The 20,945-nt window shown below is 38.8% G+C and overlaps 1 protein-coding gene across 4 annotated transcripts; it reads right to left on the reverse strand.

Moving 5' to 3' along the window:
* Positions 1 to 684: 684 nt before the first annotated feature.
* Positions 685 to 20,327, reverse strand: LOC133854446 (protein SENSITIVE TO UV 2). 4 transcript variants are annotated; one of them, XM_062290654.1, is made up of 12 exons: positions 19,870 to 20,325; positions 19,132 to 19,170; positions 16,946 to 17,064; positions 14,323 to 14,420; positions 13,879 to 14,228; positions 13,035 to 13,103; positions 9,311 to 9,393; positions 6,946 to 7,278; positions 6,754 to 6,860; positions 6,126 to 6,271; positions 2,214 to 2,410; positions 685 to 1,526 (listed from the first exon to the last, which is right to left on the reverse strand). In XM_062290654.1, exons 1-12 carry the CDS (start codon positions 20,206 to 20,208, stop codon positions 1,262 to 1,264), a joined length of 2,145 nt encoding a protein of 714 aa, XP_062146638.1. In that variant the 5' UTR covers positions 20,209 to 20,325; the 3' UTR covers positions 685 to 1,261. The 4 variants fall into 4 exon arrangements, with proteins under 4 accessions (XP_062146638.1, XP_062146637.1, XP_062146640.1 ...); XM_062290653.1 differs by having other exon boundaries at positions 14,323 to 14,426; XM_062290656.1 differs by lacking the exon at positions 19,870 to 20,325 and having other exon boundaries at positions 14,323 to 14,472; positions 19,132 to 19,175.
* Positions 20,328 to 20,945: the final 618 nt, after the last annotated feature.

Raw genomic sequence — 20,945 nt, forward strand, 5'->3', positions numbered from 1 at the left:
GTATGTTAATACTTTTACACTACAAGTCTACAATCTTATATTAATTTTTATATGATTGGGTATATATATATATATACATACATATAAACCCATATTGAAGTAACCTATATAATTCCACATACTTTTTTCTAAACAACTAATATACATATATAACTAATATACAAGCATTATTCAAGCCGAAACAAGTTTATATAAGTATTTATCTTTAATACTCAAGCATATTTTGTGTTCGCAAATAGCTCATTTATTATTCAAATTGAGTTTAACCGGGCCAAGCCAAGTTCACAAATAACTTGGCTCATTTACCACCCCTATAAGAGATACACAAATAAGCACGTATAAATACTCTTTAACACAAACCACTCATATTTTGTTCAAAAGAAGCATAACCAACATCAAATTCTTCACCCTCTTCAATTAGAAGAAAACAAAAATAAATAAATAAATAATAATAATAATAATTAAAATTTAAAAAATAAAAAAAAAAAAAAAATAAAACGCATCAAATTCTTCTCTCCGTAAACATAATTCCTCTTCCAGTGAAACAGCAAGATATTCTTCATTGCTTGAATGTAAGTAGAGAGCAAATAGTTTTCCAAAACCAAACAGATGCAAAAACAATAATTTTAATCGATTAGATGTAATGAAACACACGCCCACGCATGGCAGCCAAAGCCAATAAAATCAAGCAAACTTCTGGTCTCATGATATTCAAGAAACTAAAAGAGCCGGCAGAGACTTTTATGTCAAAGATGTACAGTAGATTTGCTACACAGAATAGGCCAGAATAATACGTCTCAGATTACCAATAGAAGCTAAAAACTTCGGAAAAAAACACTTTTTGCATTGTCAAAAACTGGTATCTCTATATCCGACATCATCTTCGTAATACACTCTTTCACGGTCGTCCAAAATTTGCAGATGAGGGGGTAATCTTCTCTCTATTCCCAGCAATTTTGCTGCCCGAATTGTTAAAAATTCAAATAGCAAATGTGATAAGAGTTTTTATGGAGGCCACCTGCCCAAGCCAATATTGGGTAGCCCGCGCCTCTACTTGAGAAGGTGGATCCTATAGGAGCTTCTCACAATACGGACAGAAAATTGCTGGAGATCAAATCTGGTAATCTTACGATCACTACCAAGAAAAAAGGACAAAATGAGTTCATGGCTACCCCTCATCTTTGCAGCCTTCTGACAGCTATTCTTGCAGAATGCTGATATGTACAAACTAAAAAAGAAATGAACCATGGGAAGGAATGATCTAGGGTATGCTATTTCCTAAATATGTGTAAACCCTTTTCTTGAATACTCGAGCTAAGTTAACAATTTCAGATTCCCTCATCTGTCTAGTCATGCTATCAGACTGCCAATGTCTCTGACCTTTCCGAGACAACCTATTGGCAATGTCAATGGTCAAGCTGGCCATATCTCTGCTATTTGTTAACACTCGCAAGGCAGTAATAGAATATGCAGCATTGGAGACAAGTCTGTTAAGTAATATAAGCGCCTCCCGAATGAGCAAGGTCCTGAATAACAAAAATCCTCACGTTATAATTAACAATTAAAATCAAACACACACACACACAAAAAAAAAAATCCATGCAAAAATCTGATGTCTAGAACAGAAGTTTTTAACGTGAGTTGACTAAATCATTCAACAGTGTGTAAGATGTAGACTTCACAAATAGGAAAGTTAAAAGTGAAACTGGTTTGCCGTATGGCAGTGATGCTATATAGAAGAGAGAGATCTAACAGCAAGAGATCAAAAACTATATGCACAACAGAGGACTTAGTAGCATTTGGAGGATTCCATTTACTGTATTTGATGTTTCTTGACTACTAGGTTTGTTCTTAGTTACAGACTTACAGTGCCACCAGTGTGCAGCATTAAGCTGCTTCTGTTTTGTACGCTGAAGCAAGGTATCGTGTAAAGTCATGCCCGTAGTAACCAAAATACTACTATGTAAATACAAGAATAAGACGAAATCACATTTCGGTGTTTAGAGAGAGAGAGAGAGAAAACCTAAGGAAGAAAAAAAGAGGGGACTTAAAAAGGCGTGTCACTGGAAACTTGCAATCATCTTATTTTGGATAACAATACCAAGAAGATCAGATTGACACATTATACGCAGCAAAAGAAAAAACTAAAGCCAACTACACCTAAGAAGCAATATGTGGATACAACTTCCAAAGGGCATCCAGAGACAACTTACCTCTCTTTGGAGATTTCTGGTGGCTCAGCACAAACTGCTGCTTCTATATCTATCTCAGATACCAGTACTCGCAAAATCAACATAAGAAAGTTTCCCCCTCTATAAAGCTTGGGACTCACAAGAATTTCAAAGCCAGGTTTTCCGGAGGAGGCTAAGAAAGCCAGCACAATAATGGCATTTTTGCGTAGTGTCAACTCCTGAATATACAATCATTTAAAATTGTAAATAGATGATATTTTGTAATTTATATTATTTGAACACATATTTTCAACAAAATCATTGGGGAAGCATTTTTAAAAGAAATCAGAAAACTAACTCCCAGCATTTCAAAATTGAGTGTCTTGGTTTGAAATGGGAACAACATTAATGAAGAAGAAAAAGTATAATACTTTTACCAACATGCCCAAAGATGGCATGGTTTTTTGTCTTGATTGGTTTTTGTGAATTAAGAAGTGAACACTCACTTTGGGAGATCCAAAAAAAAAAAAGGATGACACTACATATAAGATAGTCCTTTTCACATTACAACTCTATTATAAGTTAATTATTTTTATAGTTATATTCTTACCTCTTGTGTTCTTTTTCGAAACTAATAACTAACAGTTTTTCATTTGGGATCATCCATTTCATTACAATTCAAATTTTACATTATACCTGACATATCAATCAAAAACTTAAATGACAATTTATTTTTATAAACACTGTGCTCACAACTAGGAGAACCCAGATAATTATAGGACTCCCACCAAGTTTTTACTTGCTCCACAAATCCCTATGATTTTCAGCCACATATTCTCAAACTTGTACTCTGCTTCCCTTGTTCCCCACACCACAATCCAGCATCAACGGAAAGTGATCTGAAAATATTCTACGAAGGCATCTTTGAGATACATCCCAAAAATATTCTTCCCACTCTAGAGATAGCATAAACCTATAAATTCTAGATCAAGCCCCATAATCTCGATTATTAGACCAAGTAAAATTCCCCCTACCAACGGAATATCCATGAGACCCTAAACAAAAATAAATTCCGAAATTTCCAACATCACTTGTGACTATCTGGAATCACCTGATCTTTTTCACAAATATATTGGACTACATTAAAATCCTCCCCAATACACCACGACATCTCCAACCAACTCATCATTCCCAACAACTCATCCCAAAGACATCTTCTTTCCACATCATCATTTGGACCATACACACCCGCAAATATCAAAATTCTCAGTAACACATCTAAAAGAACACGCTTCCAAAAATTTGCCCACACACTCCTCGATCCTCACCACCCGCTTATCCCACATTAAACATAATACCTCCTGACGCCCCTCTCAAACCCAAATAAAACAAATTACACATATGACAATCCCCATAAACTACAAACCACCTTCCTAGTAATAACCTCCATTTTTGTCTCTTGCAAACAAACAATATCTACTTTCCACTCCCTTAGAAGTCCTCTGATCCCCAATCCTTTTCTCCTTAGCATTTAGGCCTCTCACATTCTAAGATACAATTCCTTAGGTTTCATAATGAACATTTTCCACCTCTCCCCTTCCCTGTCACTCAAAGAGACTGGCCTCCCTTGACATCATTAATTCACTGAACATACCAATCGTTTTAATTCATGGTTTCCTCTATTACCTGATTTTCCACTCAAATTTGGAACACTACCCACACCACTTTGATGCCGAGTAGCTTCAATCACAGTGAATGAAGCCATCAATTGATCCTCAAAGCCTTCACATGACAAACCAACTACGTAACAAAAAAAAAATGTGGGATAAATGTAACATTGGTCCCTTAGGTTCAGGATTTTGACAAATAGCTGCCTGAGTTTCAAATGTGATTAAACACTCCATGGGGTAAGCAAAAAAAAAAACAAAAAACAGGTTACTACCATTAAAAAAGTTGATAGAATCTATTAATGTACCACATTAGCACCAATCACAGTGTGACAAGTGTCACAATAAAAAAATATTTATAAAAAAATTATATCTAGATAAACGCATGGGCTGGTTGGGCTACCCGCTCTAGCCAGCCAATACCAATCATCATAAGCAATATCAAAGTTACTTGTACAATGATATTGGCTCGCTTGTGCACTCTGTGGGTTTGAGCATGTCTCTGTCTACACCACCCCTAGTTGCACCAGTGGCTCTAGATCCAGTTGGGTCAGATGGGCAGTCGACCTAGATCTCAATCTATGTGGTCGTTGACGAATGAAATGGAGTATACACCGAGCCTTTTCCTAAGTATGGTGATCCTTTCTTGTTTGATTTGAAGTATTGATTGAGGTTTGCATGTCTGTTCGAGAAACAAGGAGATTGCCCAATTTCTTTCAACGTTTATAACTGGCTTGCATGCAAGTTTTTTTTTTTTTTTTTGATAAGTAAGAAAATTTCATTAAAAAAGCGTAAGGCGCCCCAAGTACACAGGAAGTATACACAGGAGCAACTCAACTAACCCACATAGAAACCCAAGAAAACCCACAAGGAACTACAAACCCACAACACCCAAAACCCACATGAGACCCAAAATACAATAGTATTGTAAACCCCATCAATCACCCGATATACAAAAGTAACCCCCCATAATACAGAAAAACCCAAGATACAATAGACTCCCCACAATACAAAAAAAACCCCAATAGCCCACATAAAAAACTCAAGAAAACCCACAAGGCCACAACCCCCAAAACCACATAAGATCCAAAGTACAATAGAAACCTCCACCAAACACCTTCTCGAGGTTTTTTGATTGACTTGATACTTTCTTGGTAATTCAGTGTTGATCTTTGGCAGAAACCCTTATGCAAGATTGGGTTGAAGCTTTGGTTAGAGCTATGGGACTCCCCCATGGTTTTGAGATTAATGTTGAAGATGAAGATAGGACTACCTGAGTGATTGAGGTGAGAACTTTTATAGCACGACTGGCCGCAAGTGAGGAGCCAATTTAATCATCTTACAACTCTTTATTGCTTGAGACATTCTCTATAAAGATATATAGAAGAGATCTAAAGGTTGATCACAAGTTCTCTATAAAGATATATAGACATCTAAAGTTCTCTATAAGGACTTTTCTAGCACAGCCAAAGCGGCCGAACCACCGATTTGGCCAAAGGGATGGCCTGGCCACCCCTTGCTTTTTTAAAAAAAAATAATAATAATTTAATATTGCAAGTGACACGTGTCACACTGTGATTGGTCCTAATGTTGCACATTAACGGATTCTGTAAACTTTTCTAACATGAACCTATTTGTTTTTTTTTTTTTTTCCTTACCCCAGGAAGTGTATAATTACTTTTTAAAACTCAGCGGGGTATTTGTCAAAACCCCAAACCACATAGACCAATTTTACATTTATCCCAAAAAGAGTTTACCCTCTCAACCACCCAATCTAAAGACACTTAATAAGACCATCCTTGTTCCCCAACTACAGCAAGCGGATGAATATCTAGCATCTTACTTCCCTTGCTCTCCTCATCTGTACAAGTCACCATGGCCAAAGAGGGATCAAACACATCCCCACAAAATAAGCTTCTTGTTACAAGTTAACTCTATTTCTAATAGATAGTATGCCTCCATTTCAAAGTTCACTAACCTACCCCTCTCACTTCCCCCATATAATAAATCAATTAATCACATAATTGTCCTACGACCAAAAGCTTACCCCTCTTAGATGTGAAAATGCCTCGTCAATGTACTCATTGTTACTACAAAATTAACATGCTGAGTCAGATTTTATAGAAAAAAGTTTCCTCCAAGAAAACATACTACCATGTACAATCAAACATCCACAAGCAGATGGCACTAACAACCATTTCCAAAGTTAAGACTAAAATTCTGAAAAACAAAAATAAAAAAGAAAAGAGGGGGAGAGGGAGGAGGATTTCGTAAATAGCATGCCTACCTGCATACCATTTCCACAGCATGCTACACAATCTGCCAAGCCTTGAAGAACCTTGAAAAATTTCTGAGGTCTTGCATTATCATCAACAGAAACAGCACCCTCCCCCTCGTTACAACCAGTGCAGAATGTCACCAACAGTTTTGGACCTTTAATCAAACAAAGAAGCAAAAGCTGTAAGGGTAAGGCAGAATAGGCTCAATCTAGACTGAAAATCAAACTATAAAAACGGGTACGCAAACAGGCTGGAGATGAGACAAGTAGTAGCTATTTAAGTTCAACTCCCATGAGATACCATGTGATCGGGCTTGGGCAAACAACAATAGAACCCAGTCTCTAGTTTGATCTCCTCAACAAAGGGGACGATAATTAACTCCAAGGATGAGGTTAAAATAGGAAATTCTATAAAAAAAATATCAAAACATGCCCATGCTGAAGTTAAGCAATCTAGTTCACAAAATTTTGAAGCTACAATGAGAATGGCATGAGGCTAGTAATAGTATTAGAAGAGCGACTTATCCTAATAATTTCAGGACATATTAATAAGATAGGCAGAAGCAGCAAGTTCATATTATTCTTTTTTTTTTTTTTTAAAAAAAAAAAAATGCAAAAGCAAAATATGTGAACATACAGTTTAGCAACAGATATAGAAGATGCACAGCATGCTTTTGCACTCGCAAGCCAGCCTCCTTTCCAAGCAATTGTGGAAGACTTTCAAACACCTTTGTCTGGCCAAACCTGTCTCAAGCAAATTTCATTCAGGATATGAAAGGAAGTCACATGTTATAGTAGCAAATTTTCAACAGAACGCTCCAAAACGTACTTTTCCCTCTCCATATAAGCATTAGACTTTATTAGAATCAGATTCATGACTGAAACTGCCTCTAGCTTCACACATTCTTCAGTATTCCTCGTGACAATTTGATGCATAACTTCAACTAGAGAAACCCAGTCTACATGAGAAACTGAGATAGAAACATCATGATCCCAGGTTTCCTTCTTGTTTGGAATTTCTGCATCAGGTAATCTAATCCCAAGTGGAGTATGGCCTGCATATGATGTTTCATTTCTGCTCACACTGAACAGGCCTCTATCAAATCCATGGGAATCCAAAATGTTGTTCCCAGAGCAAAGTCCTTCAACAATGACATTGTCCCTGAGTAGAGTTCACTGAAAAGATCAAATCAAAGTTCATAAGCATGCAGACATACAAAAAAAAAAAATCTCAAATAACAAAAAGAGTTGAAGAATTCAAGCAAGGTTCCTCCAGCCAAGAGAATATTATAAGGGTTTAGAATAAAATGAAAAGGGATTAAAACAATGAAACAGCTTCAAGGACGTTGTTACAGCACCACTGGGAACTATAGAGCAGCGAAGTGCATTACTGTAGCTAGAAGCTACTGACATCACCAGCACCACCAACCACAATTCTGCCATAATTGAGTATTATGACACCGGTCATGGGCCACAAAGAACCTTATATTTAGTAATGGAAACAAAAAAATCGATCACATTATACCATAAAATTTCCAACAACCAGTGGGAACAACCAAAAGCCACAAATGAGTCTTCTTCATGGCCACTGTTCCACCAGTCTCCATCATCACCCAACTACCAAAAAACCTCTTTCAGTCATCTCTCTCTCTCTCTCTCTCTCTCTCTCCCCCCCCCCCCCAACCCAAAGCGCTACATTCCCTCTCTATTTTTCCACTTCCATGACTCAGAAAGTACAATGAGATAAATCTGACATTAAGTAATGGGGCAATTTTTCCAAGAAACACCATTGCCCAAAGGCCCTTGACTTATTACATTTATTTCTATCATGATTGTGTCGCATGGTATTTCAAAAAGTACAAGGATTTTACAGATTAGACCTTTAGTTTGGGTGCATTCTGGATATTTGCCCAAGCAACCATAATAAAAATTTGGCAGGAATTTTTGTCCATTTTTCATACATATATCTATAACAACATATGACATTATTTTTTACCAAACACTATGATATTTGGATAATTATAAGTGATCTAGACGCCAATAAAGAGCTACAAGAAAATGTTTGACAAACTACACTCGGATCCTGAGCTTCTTAGCATATTAGAAGTTACCTTTTTTTTTTTTTTTTTTTTTTGATAAGTAATTGTAATTTTATTAAAAACAGCGTAAGGCGCCCCTAGTACACACGGAGTATACAAGAAGCAACAGCCTCACAACCGACCCGACAAGGAACAAACCACAAAAACCACCCAACCCTAAGCCCCTAATCCCCTAAACCCCTAAGCCCCTAAATCTCACAATCTTCAATCAAATCCCATCGCCTATGTTCCTCATCAAGGGCAGAGAGGAAAGCCAAAGATCTATCCCCCTTTAGAAGTTACCTTTTTACATCAATCCAAACTGAAGACAATGATGTAAAACCAATTTAAAATTTAAAATTCCCATCCCAAGGGGCAAATAGAAAAGGTTATCCAGTTGCTCAATTTATATAACTATTTGAACACTAAACTTACTCATTGCTAAACCTGAACCCAACTCAGCCTAATTCTTTGATTCACCGTCCCAAATGATCTGTTACAGCAGCTTCCTTAAAACGGGCAGTGCTAAACAAGTCAGGAAAAGAAGTCTTGAAAGCTTGATCCCCAGACCAATCGTCATGCTAGAATCGAATCTTAGAGGTTGTTAAGGAATCTATGCATTTATCATTTCTTATAATTTCTTGATATGCGTACTTTCTCTTAATTGGGTGTTTCTCTTGTATACTTCATGTGTACTTTGATTGCACCCCTTTGCACTTCTTTATGAAATTGGATTACTTATCAAAAAAAAAAAAAAAGTTATACATCATATAATAATATTTAGAAGACAAGTACAATATACACCAGATATGAGAATTCAATATCGTTATTATACTTATGTTCTCATATAACTAAAAGGATTGCTACCCACCGGTGAGCACTCAAGCCCTCCCAAACCATTTTTATAAGATATTTGTTCTGATGTTTATGAAAAATTAAAAAGACAATAAGCTATCATCTGAGACAATAAAGGGTGAGCAGTTGAAGTCCAAGACCAAGCCAACAGATTCTATACAATTATGTGCTTCAAATATTGTACAATGAAATGAAATTATTTTTTAAAATATATATATATATATATATATATATATATATATGTAAGCCAGAGTGAGATACCTTCGTTCGAATTTCCTTTCCAAACTCAAGAGTTGCTTCAAAAAGCCATGGAGTATACGTAGAGATCTATGAACAATGACAACCTTTACCAAAAAGGAACATTTTTTCATGAACAAGAGACAAGACAAAAATAAAAGAAATACAGAAATCTCCTTCAATAGTAAACTGAAGTAAAGAAAAGCAACCAAGTAGCATAATCAGGCATAAGGACATTAAAATTTCGTAATGCCGACAAGGCATACAGTAATACGCACAATTTAAGAATCCTCCAACACAACCACTGAATCCAACAAAAATATCATATAGCTGCTCAGGTGACAAGGTATTGATTGTCACCACATACAATCATATAACATAAGCAATAATATTATAGGTTTGAACAGAATTATTTTCAAAATGTAAACATGTGTCTATCGCAATCCTCAGCTCACAGTATATGACATGTATACAATGACAGCAGATAAAATATTCCGGATTCCACGAACTAGGATCTTGTTCTTTTTTTATTTGGTGAAAGAATCAAATGATCCCCAAGTCAACCCCAAACCTCACCCATCTAGTAAACAATGTTTGAAACTTCAATTTCTTAAAACAGAGTTCTTTGAGAACCCCAAACATGCTTATTTTTTTGTGTTTCTCAACTCTCTTCATGTTTTCCCACAAAGCTCAAGAAAACTAACTTGGGTGTTGGAGTGCTTCCAGCCAAAAGACAGACGGCCTACTGACGACTCCTTCCCTCTTTTGCCACAAGGAGATCTGTTGAGTGAGCTTCCTCATTTGCTTATCCAAGTTGTAGGTCATTTTGGATTTAGATGAGTTTAGAGAGACACCTAACTAGGAGGAAAAAGAACACAAATCCAGAAACTCTAGGAAATTAGAAAAAGCTAGCGTTTTAGTTCTTGTCCTCTGTATGTTGTGTTGTTCTTCACGAGTCTTAGAGCTTTGTCTTCCTCTCCTGATCGATTCTAGTTTCAGCGATCCATCTACAGTATCCTGGTGCTGGGTTTTGATAGGTGTTTCCGAGGGAACTCTCGCCGGTATGGAAACAGGGTTTTTTCCTCTCCTTGCATTCTAGGCTTCCAAAGGATGGAGCGGTGCTTCTCTGTGGAAGCAAAACGCTTCTCCATTTCGGCAAAGTCTGAAGTGGCGGATTTACGCTTGGAGGAGAGGAGAAAGGGGTTCTGTGGGATCATTTTTTTGGGTCTTCAAAGTTCTATTTGGTTGCTGGAAATCGTCGAAGAGGCTGCGAAGTTTTCAGTCAAGGACTTTGTTAAGTATTTCCGGGAGGATGTTAAGGTTTTGATGGTTAGAGGGGGAGAGAACAAGTTTGGCCGCTACTTAGAGGTGTTGGTATTCGCTGAGGGTGGTCGGAAAGGGGCTATTTGGCTCCCAGAAGGCCGTAAAGGTGGAGGGTGGGTTCGGTTTGCGAGTGAGCTGCGGAAGATGACATCCTTCCTTGTCTCTAAGGATCAGGTGATGGGTCCTGAGTCGTTCACTTCGAAATGGCTGGGTGCGTCTTCTAGTCGGCAGGATGGGTCTCCTTCCTACGCGGCCGTAGTTCGGGGGGTAGATGATTCTCTCGTCAAGCATGTAGGGATGCAACGCTCAATTGATGAGCCGAGTGGGTTGGATTTGCTCCCGGAGTTGTGCTCTAGGGTGGTCGATGAAGGAAGGAGGGCGGTGAATTGCTTTGACCTGGAGGAGCAACCGCACGGATCGCCGGAGAATTCCTTTTCACACGACTTGCCGCTTGATCCGTTGGTTAAGGGTCTGAATCCTCGTCCGCTGGGTAAGAAGAAGATTCACTGTGCTCACTCTGCACAAGGCGTGTCTTCACTTTTGAATTTGAAATTGTATGGGTGGATACGCAAGCTTGTCAGCTCTACTTGGGCTTTGGGCCGGGTTATTCAGAAGCATTTGGGCTGTTTTGCTGGGTTCGGTTTGGGCCCTAAGTGCAAAGGGTTCCGTTTGGGTCGATTTTTGCATAAACCTTATCTGAGACACATTTTTAGAGTCCCTTTTCAGTCGGTTATCTCTGAGGATGAGGGTCCGGTGTCGACGGCCGATCTTGGGCGTTCTTCTCAGCCCGAGTTATCATCGCCTACAGTTTATGGGTTGGTTCCGAGGCGACAGGGACAAAACAACCCGTCAACGGCCGATCGTGGACGATTTTCTCAGCGGGAGACTTCATCGCTGGCAGTTTCTGGGATGATTCCGGGCTTATCTCCTGTTCCAGTTTCGGCCTCTATGCCTAGTTGTTCAAATCTTGTCGTTTTATCTCAGGAGGACACTGTCGAGCCGTCCCTTCCTTTCTCCTTCCCCCCTTCGCTGGTTGCTCAAACGTCTTCGGCGAATCCCCTTGTTGGGTCTGGTTTTTTCGGTGGACATGGTCTTGATGCTGCCACCGTGCCTTGTTGCTCTGGGTTTGTCCCTCCTCCTCTCACAGGGGCGGCCGATATGGGTGAGAGAATTCGCTCTTCTCTCCCTGTGTTGCAGCCTTTTAAGCCTTTCCAGCGTTATTACCGAAAAGCTAGGGATTTCAGGGAAGGTCAAGTGAAGTGGAACGATGGGCTTCTTGCTGATTCCATGGAAGCTTCGAAGAAGACTGGCGGCTTTTGTAATAAGGCTTCGGTTGTAGAGCCTTATTCTGAGGAAGATTCTGCAGCTCCCCCTTTGAAGTCTTCTGCAGATACGACGACCAATGAGAAGAAGGTAGTGAGCAATGGGAAGAAGGGCTTCCTTCGGAAAGGATTTCTCAACCGGAGGCCGTCTGTGTTGGCCCCTTCTACCAATTCCTCCTTGCCTTCTGAGTTGGCCCTGTCTTCGACTCCGGAGGACAAGGAAGTTGGTATTGTGGGGGACAGCGGCATTACCAAGTACCAACAGTGGCCGGTTGGGTTCGATCAGTCTGACGAGGCCGTGGTGTGGGAGCAGGATGAAGAGTCTTGGGATGGGGTGCCAATGGTTTGGGAGATGGATGATGGTCTTGATGTGGAGTCGTTGGCAATTCACGATGCTATTTCAGAGGATTTTTTTCGAGATCGTTTGGTAGCTCACAAAAAGACTAAAGGCAAGAGGGAGCTTTTGAATTTGAAAAGCTCCGTTAACTATAGAGATGTGAGCGCTCCCTCAAGACGCCGAAAGGATAGGATCTCTTGACGTAGGATTGTGTTCTCCTTGGTGGGTTTTGTGGTCTTGGGCTGTTCGGTTTGTAGGGTTTGTTTGATGGGTTTGTTTGGGCTCCTTTAGGTTCTTTTGGCTAGCTTTTGGTTGCTTCTATGTATACTTCCGGTGTACTCAGGGGCGCCTTACGCTTTTAAATAAAACTTTTATTACTTATCAAAAAAAGAGAACCTATAGAGAATCATCAGACAACTGATGACAATATTAGCAAACAACATATCAAGACAATCATATTTCTCTTCTCAACTCAACCAAAAAGTTTCCAGTTGCCCACCAATATTGAGAGGGGTACCATCCTGTGAGCTGACAGACAGGACTGCTTCAACTAAATTCAACTACTAGCCTTCTCTACAGAGTTTATCCAATTACTCTTATAAAGAATACTTCATCTAGGGATAAGGATTCCAGGTTTTAGATTCCTCAATCCCATATAAAGCCACTTGATTGTTCATGAAAAAAAAAATTGAAATTTAAAGAAAAAAAAAATCTAATAGGTTCTTTTGTGTACACAGTCCCAAAATAAAATGGCTCACCAACTCACATTTTCGAAGCTACAGAGATCAAGCAATGGTTCAAACAAGGCCTCCAACTGTACCACTCCATTACTGATCTGCAATAAGAATCCGCCCAGAGATAATAAAGAAATTTTTTTAGGGCACGATAAACCAAATCAAATATAACAAATCAGCTCAGCCAGAGTAGACATGTTAACGATGCTATATAGATACACAGGTATGTAATAAAAATCACCAGCTGAAGACATAAAATAAGAGAATTGACTTTAACTGTACTCTTAAGAATAAGAAATAAATTTAACTACCACAAGGTCCATAAATAGTTTCAACCATATTAATAAATTAGATTCACACTATAAAGAAAGAAAGGAAAAAAAAAAAGGGATAGATGTTTAAAATAAAATATCAATTACAAAGGACTTATTAAAATAGTTACAAGGATACATACAATAAAATGACCCTCTGGGTATTAGAGACAACCCATGCAACCTGATTATTAATGAGATGAGAAACAACAATGCAACTAACTCATCTAGGCGGTAAGATCCCAAAACCCACAAAAATAAGTGATGCTCAGACCAGTAGACAAGCTGGTCAAAGAATACACAATGTAGCATGATAATGGGAATAAATCCTGAGTGGCTCACAGTTTTATTTGCAACTCTTTTACCATTTATACTCCAAAGATTGAACTTTCTCAATTAACTAGATTATATATATGTCCCCAGACCCTAACTTCTAAAAGAAAATGCAAATAAAACAGAACACTTTGTACCCCCATGCCACAAACTTTAGCACTAGCTTTGTGCATTTAAGGCAGTCGATATCTCCTGTTTACACACGCAAATGCAATAGCAAATTGAAAAGCACCTTTGTCAGTATGGAGTAGAGGTGAGACACTTTTGCAGCTTCTGAAGTATGAAACAAGTGCTTATGGAACTTCAAAGCCACGTCAGAACTACCATCTGCTAGAGAGTCCATTGTCAATTTCGAAATATTCATGCTCATAAACCCAAAAAGGATATGGAAATCTGTCTGACAAGTCACAAGCAACTTGGAAATCAGATTTCTTCCATGCTTTTGGTCACCAGGAGAGCCCCAGATGGCTAATAACTTCTCAGAGAGAGCATGACAAGCCAGCGGATCATCATGTAATATTACTTGAGCAGGATCACCAGCTCCCTCCGTCTGAACTCCAATGGCTTTATAGGTCGGCATAGCTGGCGTATAACGAAAGACATATAACAAATATGTCAGAAGAATGATCAAAGAGGAGGTTAGCTAAAAGGACAATGATCTCTATTCATTCCTCACCTCTATCAACCCAAGAACCAGCCTGATCATTTGAAGATATTGCATTTTGAATTTTTTGTGGAACCCCATGATGATCCAAAGCAAGAACTCCATACTCCCTGCCACTATGGCCACAATCATTCACTTTTTTTTTTTTAGTGCTGGCACATACTGTTGACATCATGAAATACAAGATGATTCAAAAGATCCCACAAACCCTCAATTTGCCCCTTAATATACAGCAACCAAATGCTAAATTCTCATGACAGCAGTAAACGTTAGACAACAAAATTTAAAAGATAAAACTGTTGTAGCTTCCCTTAGTTTCTCAGATAGTCAAGTTGGCTGAAAGGTGAAAAATGACGATCCTGCCAAATACAAAAGATACACCAAACCAAAATGTTGTAGCTCTAGCCCAAATGACACCTCCCCTCCTTGTAAGAATAGGGTTTATGGTGAGATTGTGGGTTCAAGACACTTTAGGTCTGCGTATAACTTACCAATTAAAAAATAATAATCCTAAGGTTGTCCCAGTCGGCGTGGTGGACAACATTGAATAGGGCAATACATTGAGTGGTTGAGTGGATTCTACATATGACCTACCTTGGTCTGCCCTTGGGCCTTTTATTCACAGCAACAACATCTGATGTCATTGTGAAGAGGTGCCAAAAGAGATTTGCTGTGATAAAAGAGGCAATACTAATCTAAATGCGGGAGCATCGTCAAGTCTACCAACCAGCTTGGTAGCAAAATTGTAAGTAGGGAGCGTGTGGAACAGCAATTAGAAATAATTGGAATGAATGTCAAAGTCTCCTCAATTCCAAGGTAGGAAACGAGAAAGGTTCATCTTAGCATGATGTTTGATGTGGGGATGGATGCATTCCCTTTTGTTTGCTATGGCTACTGTCAGCTACAAAAAAGAATAGGTCGGTGAGGAATTGCTTGGATAGGTCAGGAGGTACAATGGATTGGAGTCCTTGGTTTTCAGGACCGGTACAAGATTGGAAGGTGGAGTAAATGGACGCTATGTTTCACATACTTTATGGATTGCAAGTTCTCAGTCATGATGTGCATATGGCTTTATCTGCCAGCAAAAGTGTTTGAGATCAAATTTTATTATAAGGAGTTGTCAAGTCCTAGATTTTATTGGAAGGTGGAGTCAATGGATGCTTCTCCCTTGCTTTATGGATCACAAGTTCTCAGTTACGACTAAGGATTATCTGCTAGCAAAAGGTTTGAGTTCAAATTTTAGTATCAAGAATTGTAGGGGTCAGAAGTTTCCTTTTTCTTCAACAGTGTTTAGAGATCTAGGGCTCCATTATAGGTGGCTTTTTCTTTTATGGACTGGAGCCATAGGGAGGAGTCATAAAACAGAAAATCAGATTCCAGTGGAAATTTTTCACAGATAAAGTTTGATCTCCTAACACTATTTATATTTGGACATCTGTGTTTTTAGCTCATTTGGTGATTAGTTTTAATGATTTTTTTGCTCTTTTTTCTCCTTCTAGATAAGCATTTCTCTTATATATTTCTTGTGTACCTGGGTTGCGCTTTGCACTTTTAACGATATTTCAATTACTTATCACAAAAATAATCAGTGGGTCATTCTGCAGCTGCTCAGGAATTATGGTCTTTTGCTTTTGCTTTAGTTGGACATGTCTTTTGTGATGCCTGAAAATGTTGTGGAGTTGGAAAGAGATAGGAAAGAATTTTTAATGTGTAGATACAACAAAAAGAAAAGGGAAATGATACTCAGGAGATGGTCCCTTTGTAACAACCTAGGAAAAGTGCTAGCCACATTTGCACTATCATTCCTTAAGGACTAGTCATTGCAAATAGAGCTTTTTTCTAGAATCGCTTATAAAGCTCACTCTCACCTAGTAAGGAACCGATGTGGGACTTAGCACCCATGATCTCCTTTATAATCCACCCGATTTAGGACTAATTTTTTAGGATGTCACAATCTCCCCCACTCAAATCTCTGACATCCTCGTCAAGGAACAATTACCAAACAAGAAGCCCCACCTCATCCATAGGCTAGAAAACCCACTTTGGAGATTGTCTTTTTTTGGCAATCCAGGAAATGTGGCACTTGTGACAAACACTCAGACAGTCTTCTCTAGCTCTAGGCAAATATGGGGATAGTAAGACTGAGATAGTCAGAAATAGAATCCCTTGTGTTCCAATGGAGGTTTCCTTTATTGGTCCTGCTCAGCTTGTGGTCAGGAGATTATTCTACCAAAGATATTGCGAAACAAATTTTCTAGATAGAAGAAAAAGCCAAACATTTGATTAACAAATTAGTAATCCTAGCAACAAAGAATTTTGCACTTTATATGAATACTTAGCTAATAGCATGGCAACAAGAAAGACAGAAACATCAGTGTACAGCACAGGTATAAGCCTTCTGAGACAGTATCTATAATATTTGAAAAGAAATTTCACTGGCAATGTCAATTAGAGTGTCATATGTTGCATAAGGGCTCATCAAAGCATGGTCATGTTTGCTAATTCCTGGACATTATGAAGACATTCTAGCGTCTAGTATCTCAATGTGAGTGTATCTCATAGAGAATCAGCAGACTTGAACAAGACCATATAAAGACAGTAAACTATGTGACAGAAAAACAGAATTTTCACTCACAAGTTTGTACTCTTTGATGAGTGAACATCTACATCTTTTACTTTGTTCTTGGAAAATACATATGAAAGCTGCTCCTCTTCCTTGTCTCTTCCCTTCCTAAGTTCAAGGCACTCCTTTTCCTGAATGAATATAATAAACTTGTTAATTTTTGCGCAAGTAGATTTCATCAAAAAGAAAAAGAAGAAAAGGGAAAACATAAGAAAATGGTGCGTATATTAAAATTTGTGAAATAAAGTTGCATAAAGACCATTTTTCCAAGATATAATTAAAGAGTCTTCATACAAACGAGACAGAGACAGAGACAGAGAATAGAGAAACATCGTGTCTCTATAGTATGTTTCTCTATGTTGATTAGCGGGACTTCCTCCAGTTTTTTTGATAACTCCTGTGGATTGAGACTGGGGATCCTCTTTCCCCTCTGTTTTTCGTCGTCTTCACGGGGAGAGAGAGAGAGAGAGAGAGAATAGTAAAACATTGCATCTCTACGATGTGTTTCTCTGTGTTGATTAACGGGACTCCCTTCGGTTTTTTATAGCTCTCATGCCTTGAGACATGGAATCCTTTGCCCAAAAAGTATCTTGGTCTTCTGTTAAGGGCCTCCTACAAGGCCAAGCATATATGGGACGGTGTTATTGAATGAAAGAATGTCGGCTAGCTAGTTAGAAACGGTGGTATTTGTCTAAGGATGGTAGGGTTATGCAAAGAGTTCAAATATCACCTAGTGAATTGGTCCAAGGTTTGTACACTGATCTTTATGGGAGGGTTGAAGGTTATGAACTAGATGAGGTTTAATCATGCTCTTTTAGGTAAATGCCTTTGGCGCTATGAGCTTAAGAGAGAGACTTGGTGGAGAGTGGTGGTGGACTCTAAATATGGAAGTTCATGAGGAGGGCGGCATTCCATTGAGCCTATTGAGGCGTATGGGGTAAAAAAAAGAATATTAGGAAGGGTTGGGAGAAATTTTGTAGCCATACCAAATTTGAGGTAGGATATGGCTTTAAGATTAGATTCTAACATGATCTCTGGTGTAGGGATTTGGCCCTTAAGAAAGCCTTTTCAGTTTTATTTGGTATTGCTTGTGCAAATGATGCTTCTGTTGCGACTCACGTAGAATTTTATGGAGGTGTTATTCAATGAAACATGAGCTTTGCTAGAGCACCTCATGATTGAAAGGTGGATGCATTTACCTTGTTTTTTAGGATGTTGTATTTAGTGAGAATGAGACGGGAATGGGAGGACAAGTTGTGGTGGGTCCCATCCAAAAGAGAGTTGTTTGGTGTTCAATCCTTCTACAATGCCATGGGTTGTAATGATGGTTTCCGGCGGACTAAGGTCCCTTTGAGGGTGGACTTTTTTATTTGGTCGGCGGCCCTAGGAAAGATCATTACCATGGACAATCTCCGGAAGTAGCATATCATTGTGGTTGATAGGTATTGTATGTGTAAAAGAAATGGGAGCCTGTACACCATCTTCTTCTTCTTTTTATGAATAATTTAGATCTTATTGAGAAAAAAAGGGTTAAACCCACGTACACAAAAAGTATACAATAAGGACACAAGTCACACAACCCTATAAGTTGCTACAAAGTAAAAAGCTAATGAAATCAACCAAATTTGTAGAGACAAAGTTAGGAACATTAACAAGAACCCATCCCAGGAGAAATCTCAAAAAGGAAGATTTTAGAGAGAGCACATTTGGGAGCAGGCACAACAATCGTAAGGTTGTTCATTGTGAGGTTGCTTGTGCCATTTGGAATGTTTTCTTTAGTCGATGTGGGCTGTATTGGGTTATGCCTAGATGAGTAGTCAACTTGTATGCTTGTTACTGTCAGCAACATTTGAAGTGTTGTTGTGTGGAAGATGGTGCTTTCATGCCTTTTATGGTGTCTATGGAAGGAAATGAATGATAGAAGCTTTGAGGACTTTGAAATAGATTAAGTCTTTATTTTTCAACACCATGTATCTTTGAACAACTGCTTTTCTTTCTCATTTGGGGATTAGTTATTATGGTTTTCTAGTTCTTTTTAATCCTACTAGTTAAGTGGCTTCTCTTATATAATCTTTGTATACTTGGGGCGCATTATGCTTTTAATAATATTTCGGTTACTCATAAAAGATTAAAAAAGAGAGAGAGAGAGAGAGAGAGAGAGAGAGAGAGAGCATAAATGAAAATAGAATAACATGTACCAGATTTGTAAGCTGCTTCAACACATTTCCGAGCTGCCTCTGTAGTTATAATTCATGCACACTTCAATTAGTACATATACAAATTCCAATTTGACCAACTATTTCAACATGAGATTTTCATCAAACAAATGAAACCCAATTTCTGGCATATTTCAACAATTCTTTGATAATTCCAAAAAACCCAAACATAAGAGGCAATCCACGAACTAATTATAAAATAGAAAGGTTTCCCAAAAATTTCCCAAAAATCATCAACATTCGTCAATTTCTTCACGGTGTAACCCTATCCTAAATTTCCTACAGCTTATTCCATCCATTATTCTAAACTCAATAAATACCAAACTCAGGATTTCCACTTAGCAGAATAGTTTTAAAAGGCACATTCAAAAAAGGCTTTGTTTCTTTTTCAATTCACTCACCGAAAATAAAGAATAATAGTATGAAAAACAATACTCAAAAATCACTCACTACGCTCTATTTATCTATCTTCCAGCATTTTCTCAGCAGCCAAACGGAGCCTAAGTTCACACAAGGAACAAATCAAACACCAGCTCAAATCTCTCTCATTGAAATACAAAGACCACTAAATCCACAGAAAATTAAATAAAAGTTACGAAGAAGCCCTTCAATTCGACCGAATAATTTTCTCTAAAACAAGAACAAAGCATACACTCGCGTGTGTGCGTGTAAACAAAAATAAGTAGGAGTAGTTATTAAAAAAGAAAGAGAACATCTAACCTTTAACCTTTGGATTTCGAGCTCTTTGGCATTATCGGAGCGGCGAACCAAAGACGAAGAAGAAGCGGATTTGGCAGCTGCGTTCGAGAAGCGAGGAAAAGAGTCGTGATCGGAGTTCCTTTGAGAGAGCTCCCGCGGAGGGGAGTAGCCGGTGGGATTGTGGTGAGAATAAACCGCCACAGGACGCAGCGGTTCTTGGTGTTCGACGTGGATGAGTCGCTGCGAAGGGTTTGGGTTTTGGTTAGCGGCGGCGGCGGAGGAGCAGAGAGCGAGCTCTTCTACTTGGATGAGTTGGTCCAGGAAATCTGCGTCCCATTCTTCGAATCCCTCTTCATTCATCGCATCCAACTCTTCCTCTCTCTCTCTCTCTCTCTCTCTCGAATTGTGGTTTCTTCGGATTCTTTTGTAGTTCAGTGGAGTGCTTTTTTTGAATTTCGGAAGTGTGGAAGGGAAAGGCCGCTTGATATCGAGTCATCGACGGTGCGAGTACAAATTTTTTTTCTTTTATTTATTATTATTTTTTTTTTCTTATTCTTTTTATAGATACATCAGAAACAATTACAACAAAAAAATAAAAAATACAAGTACATAAGAGTTTGGACAACCCAAAATAAAAAATTATGAATGAAAGTACGCGATGGCAATGCTTTCGAAGATGCGGGTCCATTGGCTCGAAGTACTAATGCCACAAAGTCGGGGTCACCATTGAAGGTGTTATCAAAAGTGTATTGAGTCATAAGGACCTCAAACACTACGCGCCGCCTAGGAAAGGCCTCTCAGCAATGGGAAGCGGCGGAATCAGCCGGAACCATCGGGGGTTGGTGCGAACAGTGGAGGAGGGTGCAGTCGGAGGCTCCACACGCCGATTGAGTCCATGAGCTTTCAGGCGTGTGGGGAGCACGCGCCATCTTCTAGGCAACGAAGGAAAAGGGGAAGACCACCGGCGGACTCCAGGGACTCCAACGAACCCATTGCTGAGGAGAATGTCTTGAGTGAAAGGATTGAGGTGTATAGATCTAAAATCCAAAAAACGATTCCAAACTTCAAACCTTAAGAACCCATAAACATGGTGGATG

The sequence above is a fragment of the Alnus glutinosa genome, chromosome 13, assembly GCF_958979055.1.
Source record: "Alnus glutinosa chromosome 13, dhAlnGlut1.1, whole genome shotgun sequence".
In the NCBI taxonomy this organism is placed as follows: domain Eukaryota; kingdom Viridiplantae; phylum Streptophyta; class Magnoliopsida; order Fagales; family Betulaceae; genus Alnus; species Alnus glutinosa.

Coding starts and splice junctions, on each gene's coding strand:
- LOC133854446 (XM_062290653.1), bottom strand. CDS start 20,208: ATGAATGAAGAGGGATTCGAAGAATGGGACGCAGATTTCCTGGACCAA. Junction 9,394..13,034: donor ATCTCTGTAGCTTCGAAAAT/GTGAGTTGGTGA, acceptor TTTTTGGTAAAG/GTTGTCATTGTTCATAGATC. Junction 1,527..2,213: donor CCAGAAATCTCCAAAGAGAG/GTAAGTTGTCTC, acceptor TTTGTTATTCAG/GACCTTGCTCATTCGGGAGG.